This window comes from Caloenas nicobarica, chromosome 5 (assembly GCF_036013445.1).
Source record: "Caloenas nicobarica isolate bCalNic1 chromosome 5, bCalNic1.hap1, whole genome shotgun sequence".
Taxonomy (NCBI): domain Eukaryota; kingdom Metazoa; phylum Chordata; class Aves; order Columbiformes; family Columbidae; genus Caloenas; species Caloenas nicobarica.
This window is the reverse complement of record NC_088249.1, coordinates 25026183-25045687: the sequence shown is the minus strand read 5'-3', so window position 1 is coordinate 25045687 and position 19505 is coordinate 25026183. Positions and strand designations below refer to the sequence as shown.

At 43.5% G+C, this 19505-nt stretch overlaps 2 protein-coding genes across 4 annotated transcripts in view; one reads left to right on the top strand and one right to left on the bottom strand.

The window, feature by feature from the left end:
• Positions 1 to 144: 144 nt before the first annotated feature.
• ALDH6A1 (aldehyde dehydrogenase 6 family member A1) lies at positions 145 to 12049 on the bottom strand. Of its 2 annotated transcripts, XM_065636112.1 has the most exons (12): positions 11972 to 12049; positions 11709 to 11771; positions 9507 to 9581; positions 7692 to 7853; positions 7017 to 7095; positions 6158 to 6460; positions 5333 to 5454; positions 4898 to 5087; positions 4025 to 4206; positions 2418 to 2597; positions 2145 to 2243; positions 145 to 1687 (listed from the first exon to the last, which is right to left on the bottom strand). In XM_065636112.1, exons 1-12 carry the CDS (start codon positions 12008 to 12010, stop codon positions 1583 to 1585), a joined length of 1599 nt encoding a protein of 532 aa, XP_065492184.1. In that variant the 5' UTR covers positions 12011 to 12049; the 3' UTR covers positions 145 to 1582. The 2 variants fall into 2 exon arrangements, with proteins under 2 accessions (XP_065492184.1, XP_065492185.1); XM_065636113.1 differs by lacking the exon at positions 9507 to 9581.
• Positions 12050 to 12340: 291 nt separating this feature from the next.
• Positions 12341 to 19505, top strand: part of LIN52 (lin-52 DREAM MuvB core complex component) — a 45357-nt gene continuing 38192 nt past the window's right edge. For both annotated transcript variants that reach the window (XM_065635794.1, XM_065635795.1), the window contains exons 1-5: positions 12341 to 12418; positions 12516 to 12590; positions 12734 to 12771; positions 13199 to 13265; positions 14260 to 14343. In XM_065635794.1, coding sequence (XP_065491866.1) covers positions 12400 to 12418; positions 12516 to 12590; positions 12734 to 12771; positions 13199 to 13265; positions 14260 to 14343 — 283 coding nt within the window. In that variant the 5' untranslated portion in view covers positions 12341 to 12399. The remainder of the gene's footprint in view (positions 12419 to 12515; positions 12591 to 12733; positions 12772 to 13198; positions 13266 to 14259; positions 14344 to 19505) is intronic.

The window sequence follows — 19505 nt, the reverse complement described above, 5'->3', positions numbered from 1 at the left end:
AAATTGGTACAGAGGTCCGTGAAATACTGTGAAAGAAAGATGTACACATGGGTTACAGGACTCACAGACACGCCTCTGCAAAGAGGGGAATGAAGTCAACATCACGCCTATATCATTATAATGTCTCACCAAGGAACAGCCATGTTCTGCAGAATGTATTAGCATGTTTTTAATTCGTAATCAAATTTCAAGGTGAGAATTTCCCTCTAGGGTATAGCAGAGGAAAAAAACCAAGATACAAACATTAGTGAACGCACAGGAATCGCACTAATATATAACTATCAGTTACAAAGCATCTTTACCAGAAGGCAGAATACAAAGTGTTAACATTCAGGTTGTTCAGTTAGAACAAGTAATAGCCACAATCATTAGGACAATGTTCTTTTCCATGGGTGCTTGCATGAGTTCTCTGAAGATCCTTCATGGCTGCATCATCTTCCAGGAACCAGGAATAAAAATAGAGGCTCTCCACCTCCAAATGCACACATTCTTAAAAACAGGGTGTACCAAGTCTTATCTTTCTCTAGTAATAGGACCTATAGTCCCGAGAGAATGTGACTGTGTTTGAGCAAATGTGACAAGAAGTCAATCAATTATCACAAGAAATACAGCTACAATCAGTAAAAGAGACCAGCAACAGGCCTGGCTGCTTTGTGATTAAAAAAAGAAATGTGTTCTTTCTTCCTACTGACCCATCTCCTTACTCTCCCATATGATGAGGTGATTGTGTAGATATATATACATGCTTCTGTTTCTGCTTCCATAGTTTCATTATGTTACAGGACCTGTAGGCACATATCTGGTAGCACAGTGAAAAGGCACCAAACAACTTTAAGGTGTAACAGAATTGACAACAAGCTAGAGAATACAAGACACATGCACGACAGGAACAGAAGTTTTCAAGCTGTCAGAGGCACAATGAAGGTCACTGTACGATATGGGAATTTCTTTCATCCTCAGACAAGCAAATATACTTTCCTAAAAAAACCTTAGAAAGCTATTTCCCAAGTGTTTTGGAAACTGCTCAACAGTTGAAAGACTGACATTTTCAACTCCCAAACTTGCTGTCATCATTGCACATGAAGTCACTTCTATGAGACATCCAAGGTGTCCCAGTTATGTCACTCAAAATGAATACTCATCTCTGAGTAAGGTGAACTCAAAAATCTTAACACGTAAGATAAAGAGGTAAAGAAAACTCTGCTACAAGATGTAGCCAGGAGTGAGTCACTAAGGCTAAAGATATTGAAGTGGAAACAAGAGTAATGTGCAAGTTCAGAAGGTCTGAAAGAAATACAGATTAAGACCAATCTCACTGTCTGCCCTTTCAATTAGATAAAGTTGTTTCATCTAGGGTAGGTTGTCGGAGAAAAATTGAGTTCAGCTAGACAAAAAACACTGACAGCTACAGAAAACCCAGACTGTGTGTTACATTATCCTGCCTGATTTGCACAGAAATGGAGGTCCTTGAGAAAATGGAGCTTTCTATTCATTCCCAAGGAAATGCTGACAGTCAGGACAAAGCTGGGGAGTGCAGCATAGAAGGACAAGGGCACCAGGAACAGCATCTGCAAAGGCTGATTTAGTTTCCCATAGTTGGCATAACCACAGCAGGTTTGGTAACTGTGGCATCTTCCTCTTTCCATTGAGAAATGATGGTTTTCAGCTGTGTGTAGAACTGCACTCCCTGGAGAAAAGGAGAGACACAGGGATCAGATGTTTGGCCTTATGAATTCTTCAGGTCTGCACTAGTGGTGCTTCAAACAGTTTTTGCGTTATCTACAGAGGGTTGAGTTTTCCTCTGTGGGAACAACTGCTGTCAGCCTGTTCTTTTTACTAGTTCCCCAAAGATTCTGGTTCTGTGAGAAAGCTTGTTATTTAGTTTTTGTTCCCTTCTCAAATCTCCTAAAAAAATACTTGTTTTTTTAATATTTGAAAAGAAAAAAAAAAAAAGGAAAAAAAAAGAGTTGGATATTGTAACATGCATTACAGTGGCTGTGATCACTGGCTGGTCTCCAGTTTCCCAGTTGAGACGGCTTCAAAGCTTCTTTACTAATGAGGTCTGACGACCATCTCCCCATTGCCATTTATAATGTGATTTATCACTATCTGATCCAGTAGATAACTCTGAATCAGTAAGTTACCTGTTTGCCATAGAAATTGGTGTCTCCTCTGAAAGAAGCACGAGAGCCGGTGAAAGAGAACATAGGCAGAGGTACTGGGATTGGAACGTTGACACCCACCTAAAGCAAAGGAAAGCTGCCATATTAATCACAAGAATTGGCAGATTGCAGAGCACTCTCCAAAAGCTACTGCATTTTGATTCCTTAAATCTGAAGCTGGGTACTGCTGCCTGAGTAGTCACTACAACTGGCTGGCTATGAGTACTAATAGTAGCAATTGTAGCTTGAACATACCTGCCCCACGTCTACTAAGTGAGAATATTTCCGAGCTGTGGCTCCATTGGAGGTGAAGATTGCAGTTCCATTTCCATAGGGGTTACTGTTCACCATCTCAATGGCATCATCCAAACTGTCTGCTTTCAGAACCACTAAGACGGGCCCAAAGATTTCCTCCTTGTAGCAAGTCATGTTTGGCTGCCAAAACAGCAGAAAAAGCAGCTTGTGTATAAGATATAATAAACAGGATATAATAAAAATATCCTAGTAAAGAGGATATAATAAACATATATGCTACTAATGCCCAGTATATTCCTAGGATCAGCCATCATACTGCATTGCCATAGGCCATCCTTCAGTCCTCCTCACCTTTTCACCATTTCCCATGCCCTGCTACCTATCTAGTTCACTCAAGAGGGCACCACTTCTCAGCTTCAGAGCCCTTTCTGCTTTCACTGCCTGCCTAACCTCCCTTACAGGTCTACTCTGACCAAGGCTGATCAAGACTGGGATTAATTCAGGATAGTTTACTTCAGTTCTTGTTGACAAAGTGGCTAGAACCTGCTATCCTGTCCAACTCAGTGTCCAGGATTTATGTCTGATAATTAGCAACATATGACAAATACCAAAACACCAGTTGGAAAGTACTTCAATCACAAATAGCTAATACAGCAAATTACAAAACATTCATTTGACAAGCTGTAAGTTTTATGTGGGTTACTATATTACTAACCACTGTATAAGAAAACTAAGAAACACAAAGTCTCAGTGTAACTTTTACTTTTGAATACCTAACGATGTTTTATGACACATCACAGGAAAGTCAAGTATTTTAAGATGTTCAATGAAAATAAGGCAAGAAAATTACGAGACAGATTAAAAGCCTAAATTATATAATAGTATAAAAATCAATAAAATCCTAAGAATACAAAGCACAATAGCAGAATTATCAAGATTGCTTTGCTGTTATGGAATCATTCACCAGAAAGCCCATGAGCAACTGAATACTTTAATATTAAGGAAATTGTACTAGCTAATTGTACCTTTTAGAGACTATTCCCCCACAGTAGTGTCCACGTGTTGCAAACCATGCATTATACTGCGGGGCTGACTCAACAAAGTTGCAAATATATTCAACAAAAAAGAGATTTTGGACCTTATATTATTCTCATTAAGATTTCCACAAATATTTAACCTTTGTTTCTGCAAGTCCTTAAATTGCAAGCTGCAGGAACGTATAACGGAGGACAGAAAATTGCAAGTTCGGCTGTTCATCTTACTCTTCCTTAGGCATCTGCTGCTGGCTGTTACTACAGATAGTATACTTTGCTCAATGGACATTTAGTTTAACACAGCACAAACTGCCCATATCTTCTTTAAATTGGCTGCAATGCATTCAAGTTAAGATCATTAACCTCATTCAGAGTATGTTGCACTACTGCAAATTCTTTTATCACCTCCACAACAGCATTACAATGAGCACTTCACTGGAACTGTGCAAGGGAAGGCTAAGCCATTTATGGGCTTTCTGCCTGGTGAATATTGATTACTGACTGATTTGGGGAACCCACTTTTCAGTCGACCCCACAATACACACTATCAAGCACTGGTTTCTGTCATCTTACCTTGACATTGGCAAGGATCGTTGGCCCGACAAAATTGCCATTTTCATAGCCCTTCACTTTGACATTACGTCCATCCAGAAGAAGGCTGGCACCTTCTTTAACTCCTGTCTCAATCAGATGGCAAACCCGTTCCTTAGCTTGGGGACTGATTAGGGGCCCTAGATCTGCTCCAGGCTGGTCTCCTGTGAAGAGGCAGAGATGCCAAGTTTTTAACCCTGACAACTGCCTCTTCACAGCCATTATGGAGAAAACTACACTGGCAGGAAAAAATCTGAAAAATCCTGATGCGTCTGAGACACAGAACAAAGATTTGAGACATTAATGAGCAGAAGTAATAGCCTGCAACTCTTATAATCCACAAATAAGAGAAGTGGTAAACATAATTTTACATCCCCAGGAAGCCAAAATTCAACAACAGATTCTGCTCATAAAGGAAAATTTTCCCCTTTGCAGGAATTTATTGAACATAAAAGATAATTCTCCCACAACTAATAACAGTCTAGTTTTCCCAAAGTACCTGTTTCCATTTTTCCTTTTTATGGCATGCTTACTACAAAGTGGAAAGACCTCTAAATGAGGTTGCTATATAAATGGTAGGTCTGAGTTAAACGTAAGACATAACCTCAAAGTTCCAGTTAAAACAAGACCGATCCAGTAAACCTTGCATCACAGTCACACTGCCAAGCCTCCCTACAAATTCCTAACTCCAAGTCTAGGGCAATCCAGACAATCAGCAAGCTCCTACCCCTACACATCAAACCTATGCTGCTAATAGCTCCAAGGGACACACTTTAGTATGGCAGATACACCGATGTAAAAGGCTACAGTTGTACAGAAGTTAAGTACCTTGGAAGAGTTTACCACAGTCTGTACCTGCATTTACACGTAGATTTTTGGCTCTGTCCACAAGCTCTGGCAGCCATTTCTGAGCTTCTCCCACTAAAATTGCTGTAGACAGGGCCATGCAGCGTTGGCCAGCTGCTCCAAAAGCAGCTCCAACCAGCTGGTTCAAGGTGTTCTCTTTATTGGCATCAGGCATCACCACACCGTGGTTCTTGGCTCCCTGAAATACAACACATACACAGTCTCCCATTATTAATCACCTCAGCCCAGTTCTTCTCTAGCTCTCTGGCAATACCTTCATATAGTAGCTATGACTCTGCTACCAACAGGCTGGCATGAAGGGCAGCCTTGTCACTTAACTATCAGCGGCAAAGTCAGCTTCTGCTGCTGAGCGGCTTGGTCTCAACATTCACAGGAGACAGAGGCAGTCTGTGTGCTGAAGTGTGCTCCATTCAGAGGCATTACCATGTTGGCCTGGACTCTCTTGCCATTCCGGGATCCTCTCTCATAGATGTACTCGCCAGCCTGATTAGATCCCACAAAGCTGATTGCTCTGATATCCGGATGGTCACAAATGAAATTCACAGCTTCAAATAGGAAATAATACATAATAACTGTGGTGCACAAATGCTTCCCTCCGTTCCCATCCCCACAGCGCTAAATTTATGTATCTTATTGAAATTCTTGCCTCTGTTTCCTACATCTGAGTTCCCCCACTGCCTGTATATGCATCTCTCCAGTAATTTCTCAGCACGTGTACTCCTGACCTCATCCTCATACACCTGGCTCTCTGCCACCTCTTCACGCTTTGGGCATCTCCCAATGTGCCTGAGCGATGCTGAAGCCAAGTTACTGTTGTCTATTTGTATCCTCATGTTCTGAAGCTACTTCTGTGCTGTAAAAAATATCATGCTAGAAGCTAGAATACTGGCATCCACCACATATTCAGTGAGGCATTTAATCATTGTTTAGGCTTCCTTGGGAAACCAAGATGATTTATCTACTTATTTCAGTTGGATCTTAGGTTGCTAAATAGAATTTGAGCACTTACATGCCTTGGGAACTCTGCCTCTAGCCCCCAAAATTTGTTCCGCCAAATTCCTGAAAGATTTGGTGCAAGATGGCAAAGAATCTCCCAGTCAGCTCCCTTCACCTCCATCAAGAAGGCTGAAGCATCTGTCCAAACCTATCTAACAGCAGCAGTATCAGACTCTCCAAATGGCACCTCCACTGAACATACACCACAACACTTACACACTCCAGCCATCTCCCAAGAAGGGCTATTAATACCTTCATGTTGTCCATGGATGATATTCAGGGTCCCATCAGGGGCACCAGCATCCTGAAACAGCTTGGCAAGGAACATGAGTGCTCCTGGTACACGCTCAGACGGTTTCATCAAGAAGGTGTTTCCACAAACCATAGCCATGGGGAACATCCAAAGAGGGATCATGGCTGGGAAATTGAATGGTGCTATTCCAGCACACACGCCCAGAGGCAGACGGTAGGTGTAAGTGTCCATGTCTTTAGTGATGGAGGGCATGGTCTCTCCCAGTATGAGGGATGTCACACTGCAAGCATGTTCAACCACCTCTGCAGCAGAAAGGGCAATATGCCACTGGATGATCTGTTAATAATTAGTACCCAAACTCCCTTCTTACCACTGCCTTGACTCAAGTCTTTCTTCCAGCCTCTTTTCCCACAAATTAAAACTCATTGTGCTTCAGAAAATCCCTTTGCTCTGCCAAAGAAGCTAATTGTGAACAGATTCTCTCTTGAGTGCATTATATGTCATTGTGATAGAAGCACAGACACAACAGCCCCAGTAAAAGAAGCACAGGTAGAGTATTATTGTGCCACCTGGGACTCAAGACACTTAGACATCTGAGCACAAACAAGAAATTCTTATCCCTTCACAGCAATTTGTAGGAACTCCTAGGAAAAGGAAGGATCTAACAACATGGAAGTGATTTAAGGAAACTCTGTCTAAGGGAACTGTTCAAGTTACAATTGCCCCTTTCCTTTCAGTAGGAGGTTATGAAGGGAGCTACATGTACAGACTCCCAGAGCAATCAGTTGCTCAGGAGATCTCCTCACTTCCTATGGGTTCTCAAAGCCCGTTTTTTAACAGGAGGAGCCAGCAGCTTACGGAGGCCTCGGAACACATCTCCCTCAGCATCAGCCAGGGTCTTCCCTTGCTCAAAGGTGATGAGTTTTGAAATTTCTTTCTGCAAATGGAAAAGATGAAGTTTATTAATGTTAGAAAAGTGCCTGCCCATGAAATACAGTGCAGGAATAAGACAGTTTAAGAGAGTTGAACATCACAATGAACATACTGAGCAGAACCTGCAAAAGCATACACTGACTGACTTGCTCCTTGTAGACAAGAAGCCAATAAGCCACACAGGTGACATTTTAGAAAAGAAACCACAACCGTGAGTTGGCTTGTACTCAATAGCTTTCAGGTGTCATGCCACAGACACACCAAAAAAGCAATCAGGGAAATCCAAAGACATATTAACATACTTCTCCCACTTGTCTTTATCAACTCAAACGTTCTCCATCAAGGCTGAAAATTCCTCTGTGGTCTTTTGGTAAAGGGACAAATACAGAATAACATTCCCTAAGAAGCACTGCCTCTCTGTCCCCATTTGATGGAGAGTGCTTTGCTACAACTCTCGAGGACAGTGTCTCTGTTGGCTCCTCAATCATGGCAACAACACCTCATCACAAACTCTGTAAACCCTGAGCCCCTCAGTTTAATTGCTAAAGTCAACTGCAAGTCATTTAGCAACAGCCATCACACACAGCCGTGATGTCTCACCAGATTGTCTTTGATGAGTTGTTGATAACGCAGGAAGATTTGCTGGCGACTCAAAACAGATGTTTCTGACCAGTTCCAAAATGCCTTTTTGCAAGAAGCCACAGCTGCCTCCATCTCACTGGTTGTGGCTTTTGGTACACGGCTAACCACTTCATTTGTGGCCTGAAGGAAAAAACAAACCATCAAAACTCAATATTTTCCATCTGTCCCTGCCAACCATTCAACAGTTGTTTCACACCACATGCCTAATATCCTTGTTCTACAAGGAACTGTACTTCTGAGAGGAGAGCACAAAAGAGACTCCTTCCTTGGTGCACACAAAAGGCCTGGGCTACAACTGGAATAGTTCTGAAAACCTGCACTCTACCCATCTCAAGTTAGGCACCCTGAAAGCTACAAATGCAGTGCTGATTTCCAACTTGGAGTTGAAGTGACTTGTCTGTCTTGAGGCTTCTAGAGAGTATAAGGCAAAGTTTCTGTGGACTGCAGTCTTTTCCCTCTGCATCATCTTTGCTCATCTGCTGTCCTTCTTGCGCATTAAATGAGGCAAGGTTCCTTTGGAAGAAGCAGTACATGACCCTGCCCGTTGGCACGGATGTTAGTTTACTGAGACCACTAGGCCAAAGTAAGGTTTTCACAAGCAACATCAGTTCTATATATACTTTAAAAGCTTGTCTTTGCCAGTTTAACCTCCTTCTAATGCACTCTCAAAAATTAAGTCTGCTTTGACATGATAAAATGATCAGGACCATCTCCAAGAGAGAAACTACTCAAAACAAGAGAAAGAAAATTAAACAAGAACATTGGTTGCCACATAAAGACCAAATGAGTTTAATGAACTGGCACGCTGTTCTGATCACTTCCACAAAGCAATTAAAAATAGGGCTTTACAGAGAAAAGTTTCAGAAACTGCTGTCCAAATGCTTACCTTACTAATGGGGTCAGAGGGTCAGAACTCTGACTGCAACCTCATTTCCAGTTGTCTTTGGTGGAGGACTCAGACAAGTACAAGTGTTACTAATCTAAGATTATTTTGCACTGCATAGCATCCAGCCTCTAAATTCGCTGTGAATACTGTGGCTCACAGATAGAAGCTCTTTGAAAGGAGAGGAGCTTCAACAGTCAGGATTTTTTACCTTGGTCTGAAAGTGAAGACAGTGACAGTCTCTGTCAGGACTTCACATTCATAGAATCATAGAAAAGTTTGGGTTGGAAGGGACCTTCGAAGTTCATCTAGTCCAACCTCTCTGCAATGAGCAGGGACATCTTCAACTAGATCAGGTTGCTCAGAGCCCCATCCAGCCTGGCCTTGAATGTTTCCAGGGATGGGGCATCTACCACCTCCCTGGGCAACCTGTGCCAGTGTTTCAGCACCCTCATTGTAAAAAGTCTAGCCTAAATCTCCTTTCCTTTAGTTTAAAACCATTACCCCTTGCCCTGATTCAGCTGGCATCAAATCACACCTGGTTGATTTCACATACAAGGTGAAAGAAATCCTTTAGATATTTGACATACTGATCACGGAGTCTTTCTACGAGCAAAAAAATTGCAAGCAGACTTTCAGCTTCCTTTCCGGAGATCAGGGTTTTGCTACACAGGGAAGATAAAGGAGATCATCGCTTTCCTAAGACTGGCATTTCATGTGAAAAGGAAATTGAGAAGCAATTACAGAGTGCTAAATCCATCTTAAGCTCCAAGTCTAAACCTCTCTTAAGAAACGTATGTACTTTCCCCTTTTGCCAAATGCTGGAACAGAGGCACAGAACCTTGATGCATAGAGATCACTAATAGATAAGCTGAGCCCATTTCACTTACTGGGTTGTGGATATCAATCCATTCAGTAGTTTTGGACTCAACAAACTTCCCATCAATGAAGAGTTTGGTTGTTGGCTGTGGAAGACAAAACACCGGACAGTGAGTGATCTTTGTCTCAAGGTGCCTACACACCAGTGTGCCCCACTACATGCAAGCCTTCATCATTTACCACTATGCTGCCCACTAGAGAGTCTAGATCCAGTATTTGCAGGCATAAAATTGGACTTCCCCTGTGCCCCACTTGGTCCTGCAACTAAGAGCAAGGAACTGTCCTGGCAAACAGCACAGAAGACAGAACTTTCCAACTCAGATGACAAGGAGAGAAAAAGAATGTTTGGAATAAGGTGTTCAGGTAAATGCAGGACAGAGGGCAAAGCAGAGGTGGAAGCTCTAACTAGCAGTGGATAGGCAACAAAACCCTATCATGCAGGAAAACAGTATATGTATAAAGACTGTATAAATTAAGAAACTAGAAACTGGAAGCTGAGAGTGAGGGGTAAGGGGAGAGAACTAGGAGAAAGCAAGAAACAGTTAATTACGCCACAAAACAGTGGCTTGGGGAGAACAGATAAGAGGAAGGGGAAACAGATCTCCTGTGTGAAGAAGAGAAATAAGACAGATCAACAGAACTGGGATATAAACCCAAATATACCAGGGAACTCTGTGAATAGACTAGGATGTGGAATTATGAGAGGCAGATGAGTATTGGGATGCTATCCAAGATGTAATGAAGGGAAACAGAATAGAGGAGGATTCAGGAATATAAATGGCATTGGCTGGACAAGTAATGACAGTGAAAAGTAGATAAGAGTGAAAAAAGTGAACAACGAGTTGGGACAAGCTGAGAAAGCTTGGAGAAGAGAAAGCTGGGATGAGAAGTGTAAAGTAAGACTGTTAATGGATAAGCAAGACCTAGTGATCTGGGAGGCAACACCAGGACTGACTCAAAACTAAAAAGTTGCAGATGATTATGTAGCTGGAATTACACTTGGGAGAGGCAGAAGTCTGTACCTATGAAAACACAACCCTCTCTAGAACCTGAAAGGAAGCACAGGAAATCTGAGATCTGAGTCCTTTGACTGAGCTTCCTGACTGGCAGAAAAGGTCTTCTAGTGCTGGTCTGAAAAATGATAAACTCCTACTGCTATCAGTCACTCGGTTAGCCCAAGTGCCCCACGTATCTGCAGTGGACCTACAAGCTCCAGTGCTTTATGACCCATGCAGACTGCAGTGCAATGGAATTTATGTTTTGTCAAATTGCTTTAAAACAATATCTAGAAAATTGCACATACAAACAAAAAATATTTTAAGCAAGGCAGGAAATGGTGAATTAAGATTGATCACACTTTTTTCCATAAGATCACCACCTTTCTTCTCAGTAGAGAATGAGCCTGCTGTGGGAACAAGGACTGTAATAAAGTAGACTATTTGGAGAATCACAATTTAGCTGTTCAGAACTTGCAGAGTGTACAGCCATGGATACCGGAAGAAAAAAAAGACACTGTAACAGTTAAAGTTGTTAGATAAGTGCCCAAAGGAAATCAGACCCTCTCTCTGCCATTAACAGCTGATATATGACCAGTGCACACATCTTGAAACAACCTGCTTTCACACCTTATCATTAGTCATATATTCTATATTGATTTTCACTAATCTTATTGAAGAGATATTACACATGGCAAAAGAAATCTAAAAATCAGGAAGAAATGGCTGGTGTATATGTAGCACAATGCATGCTACTTCAGGAACACGGAGAAAATAAATCAGGACGCGACTAACTGAGCTCCCACGCCGCCCCTGGGTGCGTCCCTGCGCGCTCTCCACAAGCAGTGACGGGGGGCGATGTCCCGAGCGGCTGCAGCGCGGAGGGGCTGCCCAAGCGGGCGCTTCTTTGCTCCGTAGTCAAACCAACCTGACGTCGGACTTCTTTCCCTTCCCTCCCGTTGCCCTCCGTGCGCGGGCAGTCCCGGAGGTTTGTTCCTGAAGAGCCAGCCCGGAGCCACGGGCAGGGGAAGGGAGCTGCAGCAACCAGCTCACAAGAGAAGCCCCGAGAGAAGCGTCCGGCCGGCTGCGGAGGGCAGCGGCGGCGCCCGGGGCTCTCCCGCGCCCTCCCCCCGCCCGCAGCCTCTCCTCAGCCCGGGCCGAGCCGCCCCGCAGGCCCCGCGGCCTCCGCCGGCTCCGCTCCGCGGGGCGGGCACTTACCACCGAGGAGGAGAAGGACGCGGCGGCTGAGGCGATCCAGGAGGTGCCGGCTCTCCACGGCAGCTGGACGGGAGGGAAAGCACAAACCAGCCCGGTTCCTCAGGGCTGCCGACCGCCCCCCCCGCCCCCACCGCGGCGCCATCGGCTACTCCCCGCTCGGGACCGGCCCACCCACGGGGCCCCGGGGCCAGGTGGGCCGCGACCCCGCTCCGCCCCGAGCCCCGGGAGCCGCTGCGGGGCCGGGGCCGGCGCCGCCGCCTCACCCTCAGCGCCACGCGCGCGCGCGCCACCGCCGTCGCCATCCCGGCCGAGGGTCGCTGCTCCGCGGCCCCCGACGGCGCCACCGCCCACCCGGAGCACCGCCCCCGCGCGCTGATTGGCCTCTCGCTCACCGGCCTCGCCCGCTCCGCGCCCCCTCCGGCGGGGCCCTCGCTCCCCGTAGCCAATCGCCGTCAGCAAGCCCTCCCGATCCCGCCTCCCGCCCCTCCCGCCCCCCGTGCCGGGCCGTGGATTGGCCGCGAGAGCTCAGCCGCCCGCTGACCGTCGGAGCCCGGATTGGCCGAGCACCGCCCAGCGGCGACGCCTCCTGGCGGTGGCGGCGAGAGCGACACGTGGGGTTCGGGGGTGGTTTGTTTTTCCTCTCTCCGTCGGGCTCGGCCGTGGTCACGACGCGTCACGTGAGGCGGGCAAGATGGCGGCCGCCGCGGATGGTAAGGCGCGAGGGCTGGCGGCGCCGTCCCGCTCCCCGTCCCGCCGGCGGGGCCCGGGCGGTGCCTCACACACCCCCCCATCCCCTTTCTCTTGCAGGCGCCGACCTGGAGGCATCGCTGCTGAGCTTCGAGAAGCTGGACCGCGCCTCCCCGGACCTGTGGCCCGAGCAGCGTAAGTCCGGCGGGCCCGCGGCCCTGTCCGCGGCGGGAGCGGGGAGCTCGCCCCGCCACGGCGCGGCCCTTCTGAGGCCGGGGGGCTGCGGGGCTGCGGGCGGAGGCGCTGACCCGCCGCTGCCCTTCGTTTTGTCTCCCCAGTGCCCGGCGTCGCCGAGTTCGCCGCCTCCTTCAAAAGCGTGAGTGAGCGCCCGTGCGGCTTCGCGGCTCCGCGGCTCCGGTCCGGCAGCGTAGCTCGGTTATAGCTCCAGGATGGGGTAGCATCACCCTTTCGGCTTTAATATCTCTTTATATATATATTTTTATACCTTATGCAATTTGCTGTAAATGAGAATAACGTCTAGGAAGACATAAAAGCTTTTAAACTTTAGGAAATCTCGCTTTTCGTACTGACTTTGGCTTGCAGGTGGTACTGTGCCGATTTTAACTCTGGGCCAGGGAGAGCTAGAGAACAAGGTTAAACGTAAAAATATCTCCACAGAGCACCAGGAATGCTCTTATTTTTTGCTGTCAGTGTAACTAGTTTTCAATATGAGATCAGACTATAATGTATAATTCTAAAAATGCACATATCTGAGTTTCAACTTTATTTTTTTTTCAAAACAGCCTATTACAAGTTCTCCTCCCAAATGGATGGCTGAATTGGAAAACGATGATATCGACATGTTAAAGGGTGCGTATGGATGTTGTGAGTAGGAAATAACATTGCCAAAGCACATGGGAATTTAGTGCTTTCTTAAGAGGCTTCTTTAAATGTTCTGGAGGTGGCCCTGTGGCCTCAGGTCTTTAGCACTTGCGTTTCCAGAATATCCAGCGCAGGAGCCTCTTGTTAATGATACATATTTTTCATTGATCCAGTTACCTCTAAGAGAATATCCAGATGTCAGTGGCGGGCTGATTTTTCAGAGCAGGCATGCAAGAACTAGTTGAAGCAGTGTAATGTTACATATATTTCAGTTACCTCTCTTACCAGTTTCTCACTGCGTAAGTATAGTGGGTGTCTTCTGTATTTTGAGAAGTGTCATGAATTTTTTGGTGGGCCTCAGCTAACCAAATTTGGTGAGCAGTTTAGACTTGTTGATTGACTTGTTCAGAGATGCTCTATGCATGTGTCTTCACTTACAGATCCAAGATCTCTAATTGAGCAGTAAGGCTGTGTGAGCAAGCTACAGAGGGGCTAGCTAGTATGTAGATTTGCTGCCTGTTACAGCTGTTAGTTTGCAGTAAACATCCTTGAGCGGGCTGTCTCTCATGTGAATTTCAGATAAGCTGTTCCAAAGTGAAAGTGGGACAAATTAACTTTGACTTGCTGCAAGAAATGTGCCTAAACACACATTATTAATATATAGTAAGTCCATTCTCTTGTGTACTCTTTTGTAGCTTGTTCACATAGCAATGTGAATTTACAACAACTTCCAAAATACGGGGCAAGTTGCTCATTACAGTGGTGGCAGATCACAGTATGAACCAGATCTGTGGCTTTTTCAGTAGAGAAAGCTGGTCTTTTCTTAGTGTGTTAAAATCAGGAGTGGCATCAGCTTGAATTTTGAACTCTGATCACTGGAAATAAATCTTGTCAAAAGTGACTTGAAAGTGCTCTGTGAGGTAGTAAACCGGTAAACTGTCACTAGAGGGCTACAGACAGTGTTCACACTTTTCTCTCATAGAGCTGGGGAGCCTCACTACAGCCAACCTGATGGAAAAAGTCCGTGGCCTGCAGAACCTGGCTTACCAGCTGGGACTGGATGAATGTAAGTGCTGTATGCAGATGTGACAGACCACACTGCAAATCTTCCCACTGAAGCATGTGCTTCTGGTACATTTGTAGCTGGAAAATGTGTTGGCAAGTTTGGCAAGTGTCTCACAGTAATAGTGACAGACAAAAGAGGATGAGAGAGACAGGTAATATCTCCAACTTACAGCCTACCTGCATGAGGGAAACAACAGAAATAACAAGAGGTCACATGTCAGCCTGGTGTTGTCTAGTGGCACAGAGACTTCTGTTCCTGACTTAACGTTGCCTTAGATAAATCAGGTCACTTTGCTTAATTTCCCACTCAGATACTAAAGCTATTTCTCAGAACACTTGTGACAGTACTTCAGTCAAACTTCATGCGCTGCCTCCACAGTGAAACTTTCACTTGTGCATTGGGTTGTCCTATCCTTAGTGTTTGTATTGTTTTCTGCTTCTGGAGCTGTTTGTGGTTTGGGTTGTTTGGTTTTTTTTTTCTACACTTGATTGTGTCAGGAGGTGATGTTATTGAATACTAAAGTTGACCTTCATCCCGCTTACGAACAGCAAATTTTTATCAGTTTTTTGAAGAAGGACCTGCTTACATCTTCACATTTAGGACTCTGTTGTTAACAGATTGATCCAGCTTTGAGGATTTCAAGAATATTGTGTTTCTTTTAAATGCTACCTGTATGTATGGACACATTGATTTTTTTCTGCTTAAGTTTGCTGTAGCATAGATCTTAGTTGCAGTTACTCTTGGGCTACACAAAGCACTGAAAGTTTTAAAACTTAGAGGTCTTTTAACTTCCTTTCAGTCAATAACAAAAAGCAGTAATAGACCTTTGTAGTCTTCCTGGCTGTAAAGCTAGGATATCCTAATGACGCCTTATTAACAAATCATTAAGCCTATTTTAACACACTCCCTGCAAGCTTATTTTACTTCCAGTGCTAACATCTGTTAAGACTGTGGAAAGCGTTTAGTGGTGTAGAACAATCTAAAACTGAGTCAAATATAAAGATTGGCTGATGATTTGCTTTCTCAGTTAAGTTGTATGCTTAAATGTCAGACAGCTTTGTCCTGCTACGTGGAGCTTAAACAGAGCCTAAGTTACTTAATGCTAACAAGGTGGTTGTTTCCTTAGCAATATTTGTTGCATGCATTTCCATTTATTTTTACCAAAAATGAATAAATACAGAAAGAAGACATAGTGAGCAAACAAACGAAATATCTGAGGTTATAACCTTTAGTCTGTAGTAACTGAAATCTTGAATTTTCAAGCTGTATGAAAGCTCTCCGTGTTTGTAACTTCTTGTCACTAAAGTCTGTTTTCCTTTAGGCTATAATACACTATTGCTTTGTGCGTCATATATTTACCTTAGGAAAATTTTCACAGAAAATTGCATATGGAGTTTGAACAGAGCTTCTCAGGACCATTTTTCCTAATACTGTCTTTAAGTTCTTTTCTCTTACAGACTTACCTAAGTGAGAGAACAGGAAGAAAAATCCAAAAGATCTCTTAATTAGAGTTAAGGGTCTTGTGGTTTTGGTCCAGATGTGTTGGATTTGATTATATCTCTGTGTATTGAAATTTAATAGTCTCATTTCTACTTGACTGTCAATTGAAACTGTCAAAACTAGGATTAAAACCGCCTCTGACAAGTCTCCTCTAGATGGCAGCGTGAGGCTTCACAGAGAAGTCTTGCTGCTTTTGTATAAAACTGTACCATTTTCAGTCATGATTTGAAGTTCTTTCCAAGATTGCTTTTTGTGACATTTCCTGTTCTGAATGTGCACTGTGGTTTTTGTTTTCTTGTTTGTTTGTTTTTTCTTTTTGTGTTATTTTCAAATGTTTTGTCTATAATGAGTGTGAGAAACAATTCTGTTGCATTGTGTTAGCAACTTTTCCTTCCAACTCTCCTCTTCTACATCTCATCTCAAATCCTTTGTATTTTTAGAGACTTCTGTTTTCATCCAAGTTATTGGTAAAATGCTGTGCAGGACCAGAGTGATTCCCACAGCACTCCATGACAAATGTATCCATTGTAGTTTTGAACTACTTTGTAGTTATGTTGTGAGGTCTGTTATTGAACCAGTTCACAGCACACTTCATGTTAATTTTGCATTAGAATTCATTAGGCAAAGTGACATGTGGAACTAGGTGCCTTTTGAAAAATGTATTCTTCAAGGTGCTATTGCAACACTAAAATTGAAATCTGAGGAACTGATTTGAGATTAAGTAGTTTGATAAGTTAATAATTACTGAATTACATTTCTTAAATTCATATGAACTGTCTTACTGTTTTGTCTGTATAAGAGCAGGCTTTCTTGACAAATTTAAAACACATGTATTGAATGCTTTGTTCATCTTCAGTGCTTTTGTCTAGGAACAGTTGAATGCTATTTTCTGGATTCCACATTGTTATTATATATAATGCCTGCCGTCCCTAACTTTTTGGCCATGGATTTCTCAGTTCCTCTTTTTGTTGCTTGCTTCTCACAGGTTTCTGTTCTTTACAACTAACTTTCTCCCCTCTGTTTCCCATAGGGTTACCTGTACTTTCTGTACCCTTGGCTATTTTGTTGAATGTCCTGTGTCTTCTGTGAATCAAATTAAATTGTTAACATATAACTTACGTTTTCTTTCCAGCTTGTTTGGCACCTGGTTTGATTTACAGTTGTCCTCCACTTTTAAAAGTAGCCAGTTTTACAGTCACTGCTGTTTCACTGGTCTGCGCTTTAAGCTACGTATTCTTATGTGATTTAAATGATTATATCTTAATTAGCGCAGAGTTCTGTGGAAGTTTTTCTTTATCATATGAAACTGAATAGACTTGTCCTCCTTGGATTCTAACAGTGAGTTCAAGAAACAGTTGACTAGAAACTTTAGAGCTGACTTTTACTGTTAGAGGTCTGACATAGACTGACCATCATTCAGGCTGAAGTAATGCTGACGGAGCTTCCTCTGATATTTTGTGTGGGCACCCCAGGAGTCAGGCTTCTTACCCTCTGTCGTGATTTCTGTGCAGTGTAGCATGGACCTGTTTAGGCTGCAGTAGCTTGATCTGCTAACACATCAGTCTCTGAGTGTGTGTGACAGTGTCAAAGGAGACCTTTGACAACTGAAATGGTTAATGCTATTTTTGATAAAGCCAGTTTCCCTCTTCCTTGTCTGGGGATTCAGTTGTTTCTTTCTGAATAAGGTAACTGGTGATCTGTCCAGCTATGTTTCCAATTTTTCTAGCTTCAGTAGTACCTAATACAGTTAGTTCCTACTCAGACAAGTTGCTTATTTTTGGTGGTGTTTTACCTTTGTAGTTTAAAAAGACTTCTGTTTGGCATTTCTTCTAACCAAATGGATAAGTGAGCACCTTGCTTTTTTAAAAATATATTTCTGACTGCTGGCTGCATGGCCTCCTGTACTTCCATTTCTGGTTTACTAAGATGCAGGCCGTTAAACTGCCAATAAAATATGGGGTTTCTGCCATAAATCAGAATTTCTCATTTGCACCATTTAATTTGCTGATGACTTGCACTGAAGATCTTGTGGATCAGAAAGGATCTCCAAGGTGATCATGGGGAATGCTCTCCTTCTAGCATGCTAATAGATGGATTCTTGCTCACTCACGTCTGTTCCTTGCGGAATATTCTTCCCTTAGCACAGAATTCACCTAAAGGATAGCCTTCCTTGAATGAAGCAGGATGTTTGTAGCATGAACCAATGATTTAATTCTTTATTTTTATTCTCCTCTTAAGGGATGGGCTATCCTTAGGGCTCTGGTTTGTGTTTTTATTCTTTGCTACAAGGTGGTTCAGGAGTTTTCCTGCAGCTTCCAGGCTCAGGAACTGGTATCAATAATGAAATCTTTGAAAAATAAATTGTTTTTCAGCACCTCTTCTGGGGTTTCAGCTTGTGTTTTCTTGCCTCCTTTTTAAGCTTTGTAAAATTCTACCTTGTCCTCTTGCTTGTTACTGCTCTTCTCTTTTTGCTTCAGTTCTCTCATTAGAGCTTATGTTTTACTTCTGTTAGAGTTTTTATTCATTAGAATACATTGAACCCATTTTTAATATTTAAAATCCTGCTTTGTGTGGATTTTGCTTTCCCTGTTAATGTGAGTATTCTAAGGGTGGGAGGAAGAACAGGGCTCAGGGAACACACCTACTTTTAATAGTTCGTGTAGTTACGGTGACTTTGGGAGACATGATGTCACTGCTGAATGTGAGCTGCAGCTGGTCAGTGAGTCTTTTCTCTCCTGTTGGCAGAAATCTGGGAAAAAAAAAGAAAAAGATATAGGCATATTGCCTTGTTATGGACTTTTCAGCTGCTTTCCTTGGAGCAGGGTAGTGAGCACCACAGAGTGAGGAGACCACAGCTGATGTGGCAAGCAAGAGGGAGGTAGTTCTCATCTGGGAACCCTGTCGCAGATCCCAACTCAATGCTTGTGCCCACAAAGCAGCAAGTTGCAAAGCCGTTTGTGTAAATAACTGTGAATTTAGATATGTAGCTCTCTGGTTTTACACTGTATGACCCATTACAGCTTTCAGAGCAACTGTGTCAAAGTTGACTTCAGCAGATTTTTAAAGTCTTGGCTTCATGAGGTATCAGCTCTGGGAAGTGCATACATTGCTAGTACACAAACTTGGTGGTTTTTGTTATCCTTGATTGCAGTTATTGTTAAAGATCTGCCCTGTCATCCTTTTGAATATACAGAGGGATGTATCTGAGAACTACATACATAGAGAAAAATATGTTTTTCTTAAAAAAAAAAGAAAAAAAAAAAGTGGGTTACCTCCCCCTAAGCTCCCCCAAACTTTGGGACAAACCTATGTGTAAATATAACAGGTAGCATGGGGAAGCAGGAAAAGCACCATGTCACTGAAGGAATGTGGTTGTCCAGGGATGTTCTGAAGTCCCTGCTATTACTTCCTTGTGAATCTCTGATGTTTTTCAGATGACAGCTGCTATACTGGTTCAGAAGTCCTAAAATGTGTATATATACATACCTGGTATCACAGCCATGTTTATAAAATCTCTCTGATGCCAGAGAGATTATCTGGCTCCTATACTATCACAATATAGCTTTGGTGATATTGCCAATGCAAGACTTCGTGAAAAAGCTATTATTTTAAAGGCCCGATATGTTTGTGGAGGTGATGATGCTTTTGTGCAGTATCTGCCT

Excerpts from the sequence above, each read along its gene's own strand:
- ALDH6A1 (XM_065636112.1), bottom strand. The coding sequence starts at position 12,010 with ATGGCGACGGCGGTGGCGCGCGCGCGCGTGGCGCTGAGG. Across the intron at positions 2,598-4,024 it reads CGATCCTTGCCAATGTCAAG|CCAAACATGACTTGCTACAA; the intron begins GTAAGATGACAG and ends CTGTTTTGGCAG. Across the intron at positions 2,244-2,417 it reads ACTTAGTAGACGTGGGGCAG|GTGGGTGTCAACGTTCCAAT; the intron begins GTATGTTCAAGC and ends CCTTTGCTTTAG.